The sequence below is a fragment of the Erpetoichthys calabaricus genome, chromosome 6, assembly GCF_900747795.2.
Source record: "Erpetoichthys calabaricus chromosome 6, fErpCal1.3, whole genome shotgun sequence".
In the NCBI taxonomy this organism is placed as follows: Eukaryota; Metazoa; Chordata; class Cladistia; order Polypteriformes; family Polypteridae; genus Erpetoichthys; species Erpetoichthys calabaricus.
In genome coordinates this window covers 80461543-80478028 of record NC_041399.2, presented here as the reverse complement: position 1 = coordinate 80478028, position 16486 = coordinate 80461543, and the positions used below count along the sequence as shown (strand labels likewise).

The 16486-nt window shown below is 38.7% G+C and overlaps 1 protein-coding gene across 1 annotated transcript in view; it reads left to right on the top strand.

The window, feature by feature from the left end:
• Positions 1–2813: 2813 nt before the first annotated feature.
• LOC114653429 (EMILIN-2-like) overlaps positions 2814–16486 on the top strand; it is a 96736-nt gene continuing 83063 nt past the window's right edge. Inside the window, exons 1-2 of the mRNA XM_028803763.2 lie at positions 2814–3264; positions 3565–3690. Coding sequence (XP_028659596.1) covers positions 3107–3264; positions 3565–3690 — 284 coding nt within the window. The 5' untranslated portion in view covers positions 2814–3106. The remainder of the gene's footprint in view (positions 3265–3564; positions 3691–16486) is intronic.

The following is a 16486-nucleotide window of genomic DNA, read 5'->3' as shown; positions in this document are numbered from 1 at the left end:
CTGAACGCGACAGAGAATGAAAAGTCCATCCATCCATCCATTTTCCAAACCCGCTGAATCCGAACACAGGGTCACAGGGGTCTGCTGGAGCCAATCCCAGCCAACACAGGGCACAAGGCAGGAAACAATCCCTGGGCAGGGTGCCAACCACCGCGGGACACACACAAAACACACCAAGCACACACTAGGGCCAATTTAGAATCGCCAATCCACCTAACCTGCATGTCTTTGGAATGTGGGAGGAAACCACGCAGACACGGGGAGAACATTGCAAACTCCACGCAGGGAGGACCCGGAATCGAACCCAGGTCCCCAGATCTCCCAACTGCAAGGCAGCAGCGCTACCCACTGCGCCACCCGTGCCGCCCAGAATGAAAAGTGAATTAAAAAAAAAAAAAAAAAACAACAAAGCTAACCTTTGCAAATATCATAAATTACACCGGCTGTTACAGACTGAAATCAAATGTATTTTTTTATTCTAAAATAGTAAAAATAAGAACACTTCACTTCTCAAAAGGGAGTCATGCAGGATCGAACTCGTCACCTTCTGATTGTCAGTCAGCAACCGATACTGTTGCGCCGCAGCTGAAGTCATAGTACAATGTCGCACACTAAGGCGGCTTTTTTTTTGTTGTAACTTTTGTGAAAATGTTTCTTTGATATTTGGACTTTACATTTTGTCATTTGTTACTAGAATATAAAAAACGTTTCTGTTTTAAAAATGTGTTTACACAGATTACTATAGATAGCAACACACATGAAATGCGTGTGTTCCAAATAATGATTTATTATTTCCACTCTAAAACTCCACTTCACTCCCAGATAATCAATCAAGGCATGACCTGGGAGAAGTTCATGTACGTTCTAAGTCGGTGGGGGGATGGAATAGCCGGCTGCTTGCAGCATGTCTTTATCAGTACATTTAGATGACAAAAGACGCTGGCGGAGAGGTGAGAATGGTTTTAAGAAGCGATTTAAGGTGGGACGGATCTACGAGTTTTTTCGTAGGCTCTGGTAATTCTTGTGTTAAGCACGTCACCTCCACATAGAAATTGGAAAAGTTTAGGAGGAATAACAAGAAGAAGCTAGTGACTATCTCAGCAGCTTCAGACACAAGGCATGAACCAGCTCTTGGAGGAATGACAGAACATTGATACTATCAATTTGATAGGCAAACACCCACACTATTTAGAGCTAACAGTTTCACTAAAATCATTTTCTTATCTTGGGACTAGCTAGAAGGTGGTCTTATAACAGTACTATCTCAGTTTGCCCAGTATTTCATGATGATATTCTTCATTTATTGACTTCTTTGCTGTTGACTATGGTAGACTGTCTCTCTATTTTGAGGAGGTTGTGCACCCCAAAAGCTAGCACTCTTATCACTTCTTTATGCATTTTGTCACCATTTACTTACCGCCACTAATAGGCTAATAAAATTCTGGAAAACATGTTTAACTTCTCCCTTTGCCCATGTTGAGTTTTTCTCCAGACACATGCTAAAAACATGAAGCTTAAATGGTGATTGCTCATTCCTCTTGGCTGCACTGTAATACCATTATTTAAGTTCATACAAAGATAAGTGTTATCATAGTATCAATAAAATGCCAGTGTTCATACTCTTTACTCTCGGATTTAACAGCTCTTTCTATGGAGAATTGTGTGGTATATTCCAATATTAACAGAAAAGCAAAAGGCATTTGAAGCTATGAAACAAAGATAATTATACTTTTTATAATAAACGCAAAATGTCTGATTGACATTTTTTATTTTAACTGCCTTTTCCACACCTCCACAGCTAACATGTTGCTTATGGATATATAACATTCTCAAACTCAATCTAATTGGGGGCTGCAGTGGGACTGGACCCTGTCCTGGTAATTACAGGGCACAAAAAAGGAACTAGGCCGACATACATGTCTAATTTACAATCACATATCATGCTGATGCATGTCTTTGGGAGAAAAACTGGAAAACTATAAGAAACTGCAAACTCAGCACAGACAATGACTGGGCACTGGTTTTGATCCCTGGGTGCTGGAGGTAAGGGGATACAGCCATTGCTACATTGTGCCACAACCTTGTAAAATATGTTAATTTCAATTAATATACAGTAAAACAACTTTTGTTCCAAACCACTAATATTGTTAACACATACTTGTATAGCCTGATTTTACTCCCCACTCTAATTGGGATGCAGTGCTGCTTTTTTCATACATTTTAAAATCCTTGATTTTTGTGCATATATGAAGAACATGAAGTCATAGCCACATGTATACTTTAACAAATTACTTTGGTATTTTAGATCCTGTGACCTTGTGTGTGGGTTCACATATTAAGTCGATGGTTGGAATGGTTATGTATGGCATTCTATTGTTAACAGTACAAAACAAATGTATTAGTATTAGTTCTAAATTGAAAAAGCCTCGTGTAAACCTTTTGGGCTACCCTTTATCATACCCATTTTCAACAGCGCGGAGTAAGATCCCCATTAACAAATGCGCCTTTTCCCTAACAAGGCAGGCACTCATTTCCGTTGTACGTTAATTAAATATTAGTGTCAACGAATGTTCTCAGTTCAATAATAATCGATCCATGTGAGAATCTTTTAGCGGTTTTAAATGTAACATAAAACAAATGCATGTGCAACTACAAGTCGGCAAGTGCCAGGATATCATGTGTCTTTCAAAGTGAACATTACGCATCACTTTTTCAGTTTATGAAGTAGTGTGTGTCTCCATATATTTATTAAAGACAGTCCGATATGCTGAAATCACCGAAATGCAGATCAGTGCATATGACTTCACCGCCTGACTATTCTGTTTTTTTTTTTTTTTTTTGCTTTTTGGCAAAGGGGCTTTTCGCCCCCCGTGGATATCAGTCACACGTCACATAAGAATAGTCCGTAATTACTCCGGAACTCCCAGAAAGTCCTTCAGTTGCCTGTTCTAAAGTTGCTGAGTGCGGAGCGTACCTCCTTCTCCGCCGACTTGCATTGGTGGGGCTTCAACTCCAGGCGCCGCCACTCTGGGATTAACTTCGGTTTCAATTTCTTCCCTTGGTTTTAAGGATTTCATCTGCATGCTCCTGTCACCTAACTGCGACGATGAATAAGATGCGGGCATCTGCGGGAATGCACGTTGCGCTTTCCCTGCTTATCGGAGGGTCGCTCATTTGTGCGACCCCTTCCTCTCCGAGGTATAGCCTGTTTTCAGCGGGAGCCGCTTACTCCAGTTCGTCAACCAAACCCGGGACTCGAAACAAGTAAGTAATGCGCACGCGTCCAGTCCAAACCGATTAAAAGCTTTTTTTTTTCTCGGTGGGTATCCTAAAGCGATTCAGTTGGCATCCACTTATCAATATATTACAATAGCGCGGAAGGCAGACGCCTTGGGTTCAGTTTGCATCTCCAGTTTTACAAGTTTGGATACCCGGACAACTTTAAAGCCTCTCAAGGAGAGGCAGGCAGATTTAATAAGAAGAAAACTGTTTAGCTTCTCCTTACTAATTATCTGACTGATTTAACTGTTCTGAGTAACACGTTGATTTACCTTCGTTTTAAAGGAACTGGTGCGCATTTGTCGTCAACAAGAACGTGAGCTGCGCGGTGTTCGACAGGACGGAGACCTCCGCACGCGCAGAGTACGCACCCTGCCCGGCACATGAAATCAACTGCCACCCCATGGTGAGGTGAGTAGCCGCCAAGCGAAAGGGAGGGGCGTGGTCAGAGCGAGCTGCACTCTCATTGGCCGCCTGTCTGCCCGGCAGCGGGTAAACGGGTGAGCTCAGTATGGTACCACTTGAACTTGGCTGGCAGTGGCAGCGCATGTCATATACCGTGAGGCACCTTTTTGCACCTTCTAAACGACGCAGCGAACCCGCTCTCATTGTTATGAGAATCGTTGAAGTCAACAGTTTAGTGTGCATTCTTAAAGATGAGGGCCGATGCTCATTCTTTCCTGATGTGAGTGGAAACGATTTTAAGAAGCTTTAGAAGAGAAGCGATCAACTTTGAGAAAACATAATTTGCAAAGGTCTGCAAAATTAATCTCTTCAAAGCCGTATTAATTGTGAATAGTTACTTTTGTTTAAATTCATGAACACAAATATGAACAGAATGTTTTCATCATGTCATATTTAAGTACAAAATTGCAAGGAAAGTTAATTAAAATGTAACAAATTACACAATTTATTCATATAAACAGTATTGCTCTAAATAAATTGAAAATGAAACTATTTAGTCGATCAAATCTATTTAAACATTTGTAAAGAAAACAACAATATGTATTCATTGACTTATAGCTTACCTAGTTTTTGTCACTTTTTAGTTTTTTTTATCCTTCTTTTGGTGGTCTGTTCTTTGTCCACATTCTCTGGTTCATCCCTATGACTCACCCAGTAATAGTCTGCCATGATACTGACATGCCATTATCCCTTGTACCATCTTTCCATGTCCTTGATACCCTGATGGAGCCTTTCACCCGGCTCTTCATTCACTGTTCCAGGTTTTTAGGTAATATTTCCAAATGCAATACAAAAAATTAGCACCTAAAATGTATAAATATCACATGAAATAATCAAACCATTTATTCAGAGCACAACTGTGGTGAGGGCAGTGTATTGTGGATATCTAACACAGATGGAGACTTTTTACTTTTTTGTTAGAGCTAAAATCTCCTTTGTTAATATTTGACGGAAACACCTTTTACTTTCATTTCACCAGCAAATCTATGTGGAATGAACTCCACAGCATACCTGCATTTTGCGTTATAATACAACAAGTGTTCAAGCTCAGTCAGTTTTTCTGTGCAAAGCCCTTTCTAGGTATGTTCATAGGTTTTCTGTACAATTGGCTGGACCATTCTAGGACATTGATCTTGCTGTCTTTTAAGCCATTCTTTAGGTTAGTGGTTGTGCATATCGGATTGTTATTATGAAATTCTTCTTTATCTTCAGCCTTCTGGCAGAGGGCATAAAGTTGTGCACCAAAATATCTTGATATTTGAAGATATTCATTTTTTCATCTCATGTGTCCAGAATCCCATTCAACACTGAAGAGAAAAGAGAAGCAGCAGGGTAATACAATGCTGCCACCACCATGCTTGACTGATGGTAATTTTTTGTTTTTGGTGAAGAGCACAATTCTCCTTGCACCAAATATACAGTATCAGAATTAATCTCCAAAGTTCTGCCATTGACTCATTTCCCACGTGGTTGTTGAGCCATTTGAGGAATGCAAATCTCTGTTTTAAAGCCACACCACCATCGGCCATCTCATTCTCCATTTGTATTTACTCCTATCCCTAGAACAATTGTATATCTTTTTCCTTTTTTATTAATTTTGATTTCTAAGAAAGAAAGCATACCTACTCAAATCAATTGGCTCATTTTGTGGGCATTTCAGTGTTACCCTGCAAATGATCCAGCATCCCATCCGGGATTGTTTCCTTGAACTCCGTGTACTCCAGCAATCCAAACAGAAAGTAATAGACTGGTTCTGCTTTGAAAGCCCTCAGTGGGTATATCACAGATGACACTCACTTTCTTATGGTGACTTATTCAATACACTGTCGAGAGATCTATTTGTTTGAAGTTTCACGAGGGCTTAGAAGGAACTGAATGTGGAGCATGGAATATATAAGCATGACATGCCTATTTGTAATGTCAAGGGCAGGTAGGCCTTGTTACTTGGTTTTCTTTTGATGACTGCAGGCATCAGGTTAACAAAAGTTACTTGACTGTAGAGTGTGCACCTTAGGATACAAAGTTTCACTTTTAAAATTGCCTCTGTAACCCCAATGTTAAAAAAGTCTGGCCTTGATGCTGACAATCTTAACAATTTCCGGCCTATTTCCCACTTACCTTTCCTGTCAAAAGTTCTTGAGCGTGTTGTAGCTTCCCAACTCACCAATTACCTAACCTCTAATAATTTGATGGAACCCTTTCAGTCTGGTTTCAGGGCGCGGCACAGCTGTGAAACTGCTCTGCTACGGGTAACCAATGATTTGCTTATGGCAGCAGACTCTGGACAAACTAGCATATTAATTCTGTTAGACCTCAGTGCAGCATTCGACACTGTCAGACATGACATCCTACTGTCCAGAATGGAGAACATGCTGGGTATCTCTGGCACTGCCCTCCAGTGGTTCAAGTCCTATCTGACTGATAGGCAAGAGTTTGTTAGTCTTGGCAACAGCAGATCCAACTCAGTGCCAGTCACACAAGGAGTCCCTCAGGGCTCTGTCCTTGGTCCTCTGCTTTTCTGTATTTATATGCTTCCCCCTTGGCCATATTATCCGTAGTTATGGATTGGGTTATCATTTTTATGCAGATGATACCCAGCTCTACTTCAATGTTAAAAGTGGAACTTCATCAGAGCTTTCTCAGCTCACAACCTGCCTTAGTGAAATTAAAACCTGGATGGAGCAGAACTCTTTAAAATTAAATTGCAATAAAACTGAACTCCTGCAAATTGGGACTAAAATGCAACTTAATAAAATGAGCTCCTTCCCAGTCCATCTTGGCAGTGATCTCATCAGACCTGCCTCTACTGTAAAAAATCTTGGTGTCATTTTTGATTCCTCCCTCTCTTATTCTGCCCACATAAATCACATTAAGAAACTTTCTTACTTTCACCTCTGTAACATATCCCGTGTTCGCTCCTTCCTCTCCTTCCCTAATGCTGAGAAACTTGTCCATGCTTTTATCACATCCCGCATCGATTATTGTAATTCCCTAATGGCATGTGCCCCTTCTAATCTTATATCACAGCTCCAGCTTATTCAAAACTCAGCTGCAAGAGTCCTTACTCGAACCAGCAGCAGCGAGCACATCACACCCATCCTGCTCCGTCTTCACTGGCTCCCTGTGTCCTACAGAATCGAATATAAAATCCTACTAATAACCTACAAAGCTTTAAATAACCTCGCACCAAACTACATCAGTGACCTTCTCCATCACTATGTGCCTGCACGCCCACTAAGGTCCTCTGATTCTGGTAATCTTGTTGTGCCCCTCACTAATCTACACTCTATGGGTGACAGGGCCTTCAGCTGTATAGCGCCCAGACTCTGGAATGACCTACCGAAATTAATCAGGTCAGCTGACTCCATGCATTCTTTTAAAAAACAACTCAAAACTCATCTGTTCAGGAAGGCTTTTAGCTCTACTTGACTTTATTACCTTTCTCTCAGTTTACTTCTCTGTCAAGATGCCAATGTAACCTGTGTGTGTGTGCTGGACCATCAATTATGTTGTCTGTTTTTTTTTCAGAATTTACTGTCTTAATCTTCTTTATTTATTTATCTGGTTTGTACAATGCTATATACTGTATATTCTGCCATTCTTTATTATATTCTGTAAGTGCCTTGAGCATGGGAAAGGCGCTATATAAATAAAATGTATTATTATTATTATTAAAGTTTAATTTGGCCCAAGTATAAACAAGACAGGCCACACAGTAATTGGTAATTGTGATGGACATATCTCAAGAGGCATCATAAACAGAACAGCACCCTAAATAAACAACCAGTAAGATAACAGAAAGGAGTCCGTCCCTCACACTGTGTGGCCTGTTAAAAAGAAAAATCTTCACATCTATTGTTTCACATCTAATTTGGGGGTTGGCTAAATGGAACACAATAGTGCTTTAGGTTCTTCCATGAATGAGACAAAATGAGTGCACTTACTCAGGATAATCAACCAAAAGTACTGTTTAGAAAATATTAGTTTTACAACATGGTGGACAGTGAAATGGAAGGATGTTTATCACATGTAGAAATTCAAGTTTTGAATTACTTTTCTCTGTCCTTCACTTAAAAAATAGAGTGAGAGAGAAAACAAACCTGTCAAAAACAAATACTGTATGCCGCACTCTGGCTACATTCCCACCTCTCAAGACGTTTTACAGACTCAGGACTAGGGTCCAAATTAAAAATGGTGTTCTTTGTTCTGTAGTTATAAACTATAACTTGATTACAAATGCAGTAATTTTAATGATATATAATAAAATAACTGAAGCTTTTCCGTGTTTTTCATTTAGAAGAAAGAAGAAAATAAAACTTTTCACCCTTTCCCCTGCTAGACCAGTACTACTACTCTTCTAGTCCTTAGGCTCATTTGATCTGCTTACCTTTGTCTTTTCAAACCATTCCTGTACCTTTTTGTTTCCTTTACTATGCTCTTCCTGCCAGGATTAGGAATTGGACCTGGGCAAAGGGGACAGTCTGTCACTAAACATTTAAAACATGCACCTACAATACGATGAAACCACTCTTCGGACTGTTTGAGATACAGTAGCTGGAGTCCATACGATATATCTCAGAGAACTGAACCTACTCTAAACTCTTGGAGATAAAGCAGTACCCTACACCACGGCGCTGCCCCTTGAGTGTTCCCATTTTTTGGAAAATTAATTCCTAATAGTTTTCATAGTAGATCTTAATAGTAGATTCATTTTGTAGTAGATGTGGCTGCTTTAAATAGGAGGTTTGCTATATTGTCTCAGTTTGGACCTTATTGTCATGTAGCTACTGTAACCAAGCTCAGAGGAGGTGTTTAATTAAGGTGTGGTTATGTCATCACTGTTAAAGTTCATACTGATAGTGTTCTATCAGCATGATGACAAGAGTATTTTCAGCTAGAAAACCAGGAGATGCGCTATCAGATAGAAAAGAGTCAATGAGACTATAACTAAGTCAGAGCATGAGGCAAAATCGAGGTCAGAAGATGAGGCAAGGGGTCACTACCAAAAAAAAAAATTAAAAAGAAAGAATTTAGTGAATGGTTTAAAAGGTTTTGAATCCACACATTGGATAGGGTCGTGCACCTACAGCTGACCCTTTAACCCATTGCGCTGATTACCAATGGGATTGACCTTTGAGGCCACCCCCTGACAACGCAGGATTGCGGAACCAGCAACAGGTTGGAAACAGTGGTGGTGATTGTTATAACTTAAAATGGTAGTCCAAAATTGACCAAAAAATTACATGACTCCTTAACTATTTGGATGATCGAAAAATAGATGCCAGAAATTAATTCTCTGGGTCAGAACACCCTTAAAATGAGTATAAAGTCATGGCAAACAATGAACAAAATTGAATAAAAAATGAATAGTACAGTCCATAAGATAACAGATAGAGCCTCCGGTTTCAGGGTGGTCACTCACGTATATGCTATGTTGGTGGCATGGAAACACAAGGTCATGTCCTGGGGGGGGGCAGCTCATGTGGTTGCCGTTAGGACAACGCTGCATTTCATCATAAATCTTATATCATCATTCTTGTGCCTTACTAAGGGTTTCTCATATCTAGTGGAGCCATTAACAAACCCTGACTCATAAAAATGTCTTTGTGGCAATAGACCATTCAGTCTAATACAAATGAGCTCAATGGTTCCTGTCCCATTGGTTATTATAAAGCATATTCTGAAATGAGCCTGACAGATGACCAGTAAGATCTTTACACCATATTGCTGTTCAGTCTCTCAGATATTTTTTAGCACTTAATGAATCCTCACAGGTGGTGCAGTGGTAGAGCTGCTGCTTTGCAGTAAGGAGAATGTGGAAGATTGTGGGTTCGCTTCCTGGTTCCTCCCTGTATGGATAGCGCTTTGAGTACTGAGAAAAGCACCATATAAATGTAATGAATTATTATTATCTGTTGTGGCTATGTGTCCTTTAAGTGTTCATCTTTTTCATTTCTGTTTAGTTGCACCATTTGTCAAATTTAGCATCACAGTAGAGTTGGGAGTCTTAAAAGAGCTCAGAATGAAGAAGACCACTTAGAATGAGATCATCATTCACTGCCAAACTCACGCACACATACCCACATGTGCACAACTAAGAATAACAACCCAAGCAATGCTTCTTCTTCAGTGTTCTGTACTTAGAAAAAAAATCCCAAAAATACTCTTGGACATTTTTTGATCACCAGAACTATCATATAAAATAAATGGAAAGACATCATTAGAAAGTAGAACTCACACTATGTTTCTTTAAGTGCCGCATTGCCCTTATGCTCATGGTCAGACAGCAAATGTGCTGGCTAAGCACTTACTCTTCACCCCTTAATCCATTGAACAGTGTTAATGTGAGACCACCCCCAGGTTGAGCTTTCCAACCAAACTCCAGCTGCACATTCTGTCGTTTTATAATCGGTCATTATTTTGCTTGACACCAGGTATTTAATATGCTTTGAAAAATGATGGCTGCCTCTTGCCACAAAATTTACAGGAAAAACTACTTGTAAATTTATCAATTACTTGTCGACCTAGAGAAGACAATTATATGCTTGTTTTCATGTTTAACAATTTACGTCCTCACCCTTGCTCCTGTTCTGAGGTGCTAACTCTGGTTTGGCTGTCTGCCTCCATTTCAAAATTCTTATTCTGGTAAGGGTATATTAAGAGAACCACAGGGGCAGCCTAGAAAATGGGTTTGTTAGCTGTATGTAGCATTGCCAACTAAAGAAAAATGCTGCAGTTAGGAGTTCACCTGCTCATTGCATTTTTGATCATTCACAAATTAGGACATTCACATCAGTGAGACAGGACCCTCCACTTCTCTGATTTCTCTTTGTTGATGTCATTTTGTGTGTGTCGAGCAGAGGATAGCTCTCTCTCTCTATGAACTACAAGTCAGCCTTAACTTGAACCCATGAAAATTCTGCAAAAATGAATTCCAATATTTTGGCACTTTCATATTCTTAGATTTGTTTTATTCCTTTTGTATAAATGTCTCCATGTTGTTGCTTGAATGGTGAGAAGGTTTGGCACATATAAATTATTAAAGTGTTTCATTCATCTATCCATTTTTCCAACATGCTTATCCAGAGCAGGGTTGCAGGGAAATTGGAGCCTATCCTAGCAAGCACAGGGCGCAAAACAAGAACAATCCCTTTACAGAACGCCAGTCAGTCACACTGCTTCAAGTGATATATTTTAATTGTACTTGTGTTTCCGAGGTTTTATCCAATTTAACTTGCCACATATAGAAACATTTCTATTTCTACACTCATCAGGGAAGTAACTCATGAAGTAAATGGTGATGATTGATCCGACATCCTTTTGGGCTACAGTATATTCATTGTCTTAAGCACAGAGCTACCTTCATAATTATGCTCTGCTGAAAACCTAAATTAGGCAACCCACTTCTTTTAAAGGGGTCACCAATGGACTAGTACTGGACAACAGGAACAGAAAAAGCCGGGAGGATGCTGGTTGCCCTAAGCTGCTTGAAAGAGTGATGCTCATCCAGGGCCCCAGACACATCGTTTGTCAGCAGTTCCAAACAGAAAGTGTATTGCCACATACGCTGCTTGAGCAATTCACCGCCACTGTGTAGCATTTTAATTAAAAAAACATCCCACTCTCCATTTTCCTGTACTTGGGCACCTCTCAGAGTGAACACATGTTCACAATGTTAACTAGAAGTAACTGTAGCCAGAGATACTGACTTTTTTCTCATACATTTTCTTTTTTTTTACTTTATATAATTGCTTACAGAGGTTTCTTGACTCACTTCCTATTTTTTACTTTTAACAAACAGTCTGATTACTCAGATTTTACTGTCGAATAACATGCATTTCATACCGATTCTGCACACATTTTCAAAGACCGGAGGGGTCTCCGTGGCTTTGGAGGTTGCCGAGTCATCTGTTTCCCATTGAAACAGAACTACTCAGATAACACAAGGGACGCAGTTATTAATTCACATGGACACATTTATTTTTTAAGTTGATCAGATGAAATGATTGAGTGTAGGACCTGTAATTAAATGAAAAATACTGGATAAAGTTTAAAAATAAAATATGTTTAATGTTTAATTCTGAATTCTTACTCAATTTATAAAAGGACCTGTAAAAAAAAAAAAGAGTGTGGGTGTCTTTGTAAACTTGTTTCGTGATTGTCTGGATCTCCATTTAGGTTTGGATTCTGCCTTAGACCCAAAGCTGCGACCACCCTATGACTGAATTACATTAATTTGATGATACGTACTTAAACACTTAAAGTATTTAATAAAATGTACCCATTGTGCAGTACAGAAAATTGAGGCCATTCCATTTTTTAAACCCAGGTTTTTTATTAAAATGTCAAAAGAAAGCCAGAGTTTATGTTGACAGAATTAGAAACTTTGGAGTTGGTGCAGGGTGCACTCACTTATACTGGGCCATTTTAGAGCAGTCAGTCAAGCTAAACCACACATCTCTGAGATAAGAGACAAAGCAGAGTACCTGGGTGAAAGCATACAAACTTGGAACAGCCAGTAAACCAGCTGGTAGATGAACTTTCTTTGACCTGTTAATCAGAATCACTCGCCTCTGTGTCCCCTATGTTCATTGTAATGGTTTTCTGCAGATTTTTTTTCTTTTTTATTTTTGGTAATTTTAGTTTTGGGACTGTAGTGATTTCTTCATTATTGTTAATATAAGTGATTTCAAAGCAATTGTATGGTGTATTATTATTTTTCAACTGCCATTTTGTTTAATTATGGTTGCCTCCATTTTGAGAGACTTATTTATCAGCAGTAACGCATTCCGTTGCCATCACATGACACTAGGTGGAGGTGTGCCATGACCCAGAAGATTTTTAAAGCAGCACTGTGGACTTCCCGAAATCAAAGATTCTGGATAGGGATGTCACAATACCACATGTTTTATGTCTGACACCAATACCAGGGAAATTTCACGTATTCAATACCATGGCAACAACAGAAATCTCTCTCATTTAATTTTAAGTACTTCCATTATTCAAGTGAACAGTATTATGTCTTTGTCTACAATACAATATGAAATAAATAAATATTAACAATAACAGCAACTTTAAAATAATGGCATATTCTTTAAGTACTTACCCAACTGTTCATTTAAGTAAACTAGTTTTGGCATTCATAAAAGTTAAATATAATGCAGGGCTTAAAGTTAGTTTATGACAGACATGTGGATTACCCCAGGGTAACAAAAAGTATGGTTGAGTTAATGAATTCCAAGAATTTTCAGGATATTTTCATATAAAGAAACTCTTTAAAGCTGTTTTTGTAGCAACATGATTTAAAAATCAGGTTTTCAGAGAATCAATCAGTTAGGTTTATAATATTTGCTATTTTAAGATTTACATTTGAATCTCTTACTATCCAAGGATAAAATTTTGTGTGTGTTTGGGGGTTGTGGTTTGTTATTTTTTCACATTTTTTTGAGCTTTTGCAAGGTTTTATCTATCTATCTATCTATCTATCTATCTATCTATCTATCTATCTATCTATCTATCTATCTATCTATCTATCTATCTATCTATCTATCTATCTATCTATCTATCTATCTATCTATGCAAGACTAGCTGACTAAAAAAAACCTACTAAAGAGTATTTTTTTTTATACAAATGAGTCAAATTCACAGAATTTTCAAATATCACAAACACCAGGGGCCTCTTGTATAACAGTGGGCATAGAATTCACACTAAAACATGGCGTACAAACAAAACTAAAAATGTGCAGATACACAAAATAAATTCAGATGCATAAAACTGTGCGTAAGCAAAGTTCTATGCACTTTCCCTTTATAAATCCCAATCAATGTGAATTGTAACGCACATGCACAAGCCTACAATCCTGAATCCTACAATCCCAGAATTATGCCTATTTGAATATGCAGATCAATATTAATAGTCCCTTCCATTCGGTATTTTGTTAAAAGACAATGACAGAAGAATGTGCAAAAAAGAAGAACTTCAGCGAATGCTAAGTGGAGCTCCTGCTCAGTGAAGTGGAGGCATGGAAAACATACTATTTGGAGGCTTAAGCAATGGTAGAAACAACAAAAGGAAATTGATTGAGTGGTACAGGGTGGAGGAGGCACTCAAAAATTCAAGTTCAGAAAGTCACACAGTGCATGAAATAAAAAAGTGGTTAGATATAAAAGTTGGCATGAAAGGTGAGTCGCAGCCCACCGTCTGAAAAACAAAGTCTATGTCAAAATTAAAGTATTCTAAGTGTTCCCTGATACGGTTGTTAATCTCTTATGTGCTTCTTAAATGGGCTTTCTCTTATGCCAACAGGAGAGCTTGGCAGTGATTGCTGTACAGAATACATTACATTCATGATATTACAGCTCTGAACATTTTAGCTTAGAACATTTTAGAATACTAAGATATATTTACTTTAAACATGTCGGGGCATTAAACATGTCGGGGCACGGTGGTGCAGTAGTATGAGCTGGCGCCCCTTCCAGGGATTGTTCCAGGCTCACACAAGATGCTTGCTGGGACAGGCAAGACCCTGAATGGAATAATTTATTACAGCATTACTGTTTCTGTCAAACTTACCAACCCCCATTCCTGGCCTTCCATTTCCCTTCTCCAAGTAACAAATCGCCACACAATAAACGTCTGTAATAAATGTAAAAGTAGCTGTAAGCTTAGAACACCGATTCTTCCAAACTTTTAATGAACATTGAAAAATCTTCGTTATGCATGTTTAATTATTCCATCTCTCCATCCATCCAGAGTCGCGGCAGTCCCACCAAGCATCAAACATGAGGCAGGAACAATCCCAAGACTGGAGGCCAGCTCAACGCAGGGTGAAGACGAGCACACACATGCACTAGTAGCATCAATTAGCATCACCAAATCCCCTGCCCTGCGTGCTTTTGGAAGGAAACCGAAGCACGCAGTGGAAACCCACCAGGAAAACATACAAACTCCAGGCAGGTGACAACTGGGACATGACTCCCTTACTGGTTCCACTGCACCACTGTGCCCCCACATCTTTAATTATTAACATTATATATTATTTAAATGAACTTAACAATATAGAGTATCTGTAAAATTTAATATACATACTTTAATGCATTTCATAATACAAATGATATCAACTATACATCCTAGTATTCTAACAGCACATAGCTCCAAGAGGATAGCTCTTGGAAATCTAAATCGACTTAGAAGCCAGTCATCATTGGGTTACAAGAAGTCAGTATGATCTGTAAATATGCTGTCTCTTCTAATCCTTTCATTTGCAATGTCTTCTAACAACGCTAAAGCAGCTATGGTTGTTGGAATAGTTTGGCAATTCTTTGCACCATTATATTGTTACAGCTCAATTACAATCAAGTGCCTTAAATTTGAAAACGATGTGCAATCAATTTTGGTGTATTTGATAAAAGCCTGAGTCATGGATGTGAATATGAAAAATAAAGTGAAACCGCACAGAAACAGTAGCACTGCTTTGATGCTAAGTGGCACCCATTTGCAAAATCGAGCAGAAACGTGCACATGCATGGTCTTAGGCTGCCATGAAAATGTGGATAGCTTTACACCAAGTTTAGGTTTTAAACCTCTCAAAGTGAGTGTAGAAATGGGCGCACATAACACTTTTGTGCATACGCACTTGTCCAAACTTTGAGGCTATCTGTGTTAAATCAGGCTCTTAAGTTTTATGTTAATCCATTATTGTAGAACTTCTGTAAAACAGCCCTTGTTCTGCTCTTTTCTAGCTGTCTTAGATAAGTTATGTTTTGTTCTTGCTTATGTATTGCTTACAGTCATGTGTGAGTGGCGAACTGACTCTCACTTAGTACTACCTAAACTGCTTCTGTTTCATTTGTGAGCATGAGTATATGAAATAATAAAACAAGGGTAGAGAATGAGCAGAGGAATGGCACAAAAAAATCAAGTAATCTTAAGAGACTTTCTAAACAAAAAAGACCATTTCTAACAACGGTAAAAACTGTTTTACTAAATATAAAGTCACCATCCAAGACAAACAAAGCTCAAAGAATGACTTCTTTAACTATAAGCTACTCTGGATTCCTAACATAAGTATATTTCTTAGTTGGCCATAAAATAGGTTTTAAAGAAATAAAATTAAAAAGTCTCAAACATTTACCAGGAACTAATAGAATTGTTAAAAAATAAATACTCACTACCTGAAACAGGAAACCCAGATCCAAGATAGGTGAACTATTAGTTTTGTTTTTGCTCTCTTGGTGTCCCAGCAGCCAAGACTGGAACACATTGGCCATTCCTCATGAATTTCATTGTCTTTATTTATAGCACACTAGAGTGACTGGGAGGCCTCAGTCAACCCAACCCCCATGGTTCGATTACCAGAACACAATCAATTCAATTTATAATTAGCAACAAAAGGAAATTAAGTTAATAAAGCAAAATATTTAACAAAGACTAGCAACGCATAGTTAACAGACACAGACTAGTGTGAACCCAGCGAGAGTTTGTCAGCACAACAATCTCTTCAGTATCACCGAGTCACCTTGCATTATACAAGCTGCATTTGACTTGTCACAGCGCAATCCTGTGGCAGGTAATTGTACAGGATAAAGTTCTGTTTGATGTAATCTGTTTCTTATGTTCTTTTGGGCATATTTGTTGTGGATTTTATTTGCATTATAATCATGCATTAATAACCCTTGTGAAAAACTGGTTTTGCCTTGCTAAATTTGTGCTGACACCAACCTTGATACATGGTTGAGTTAT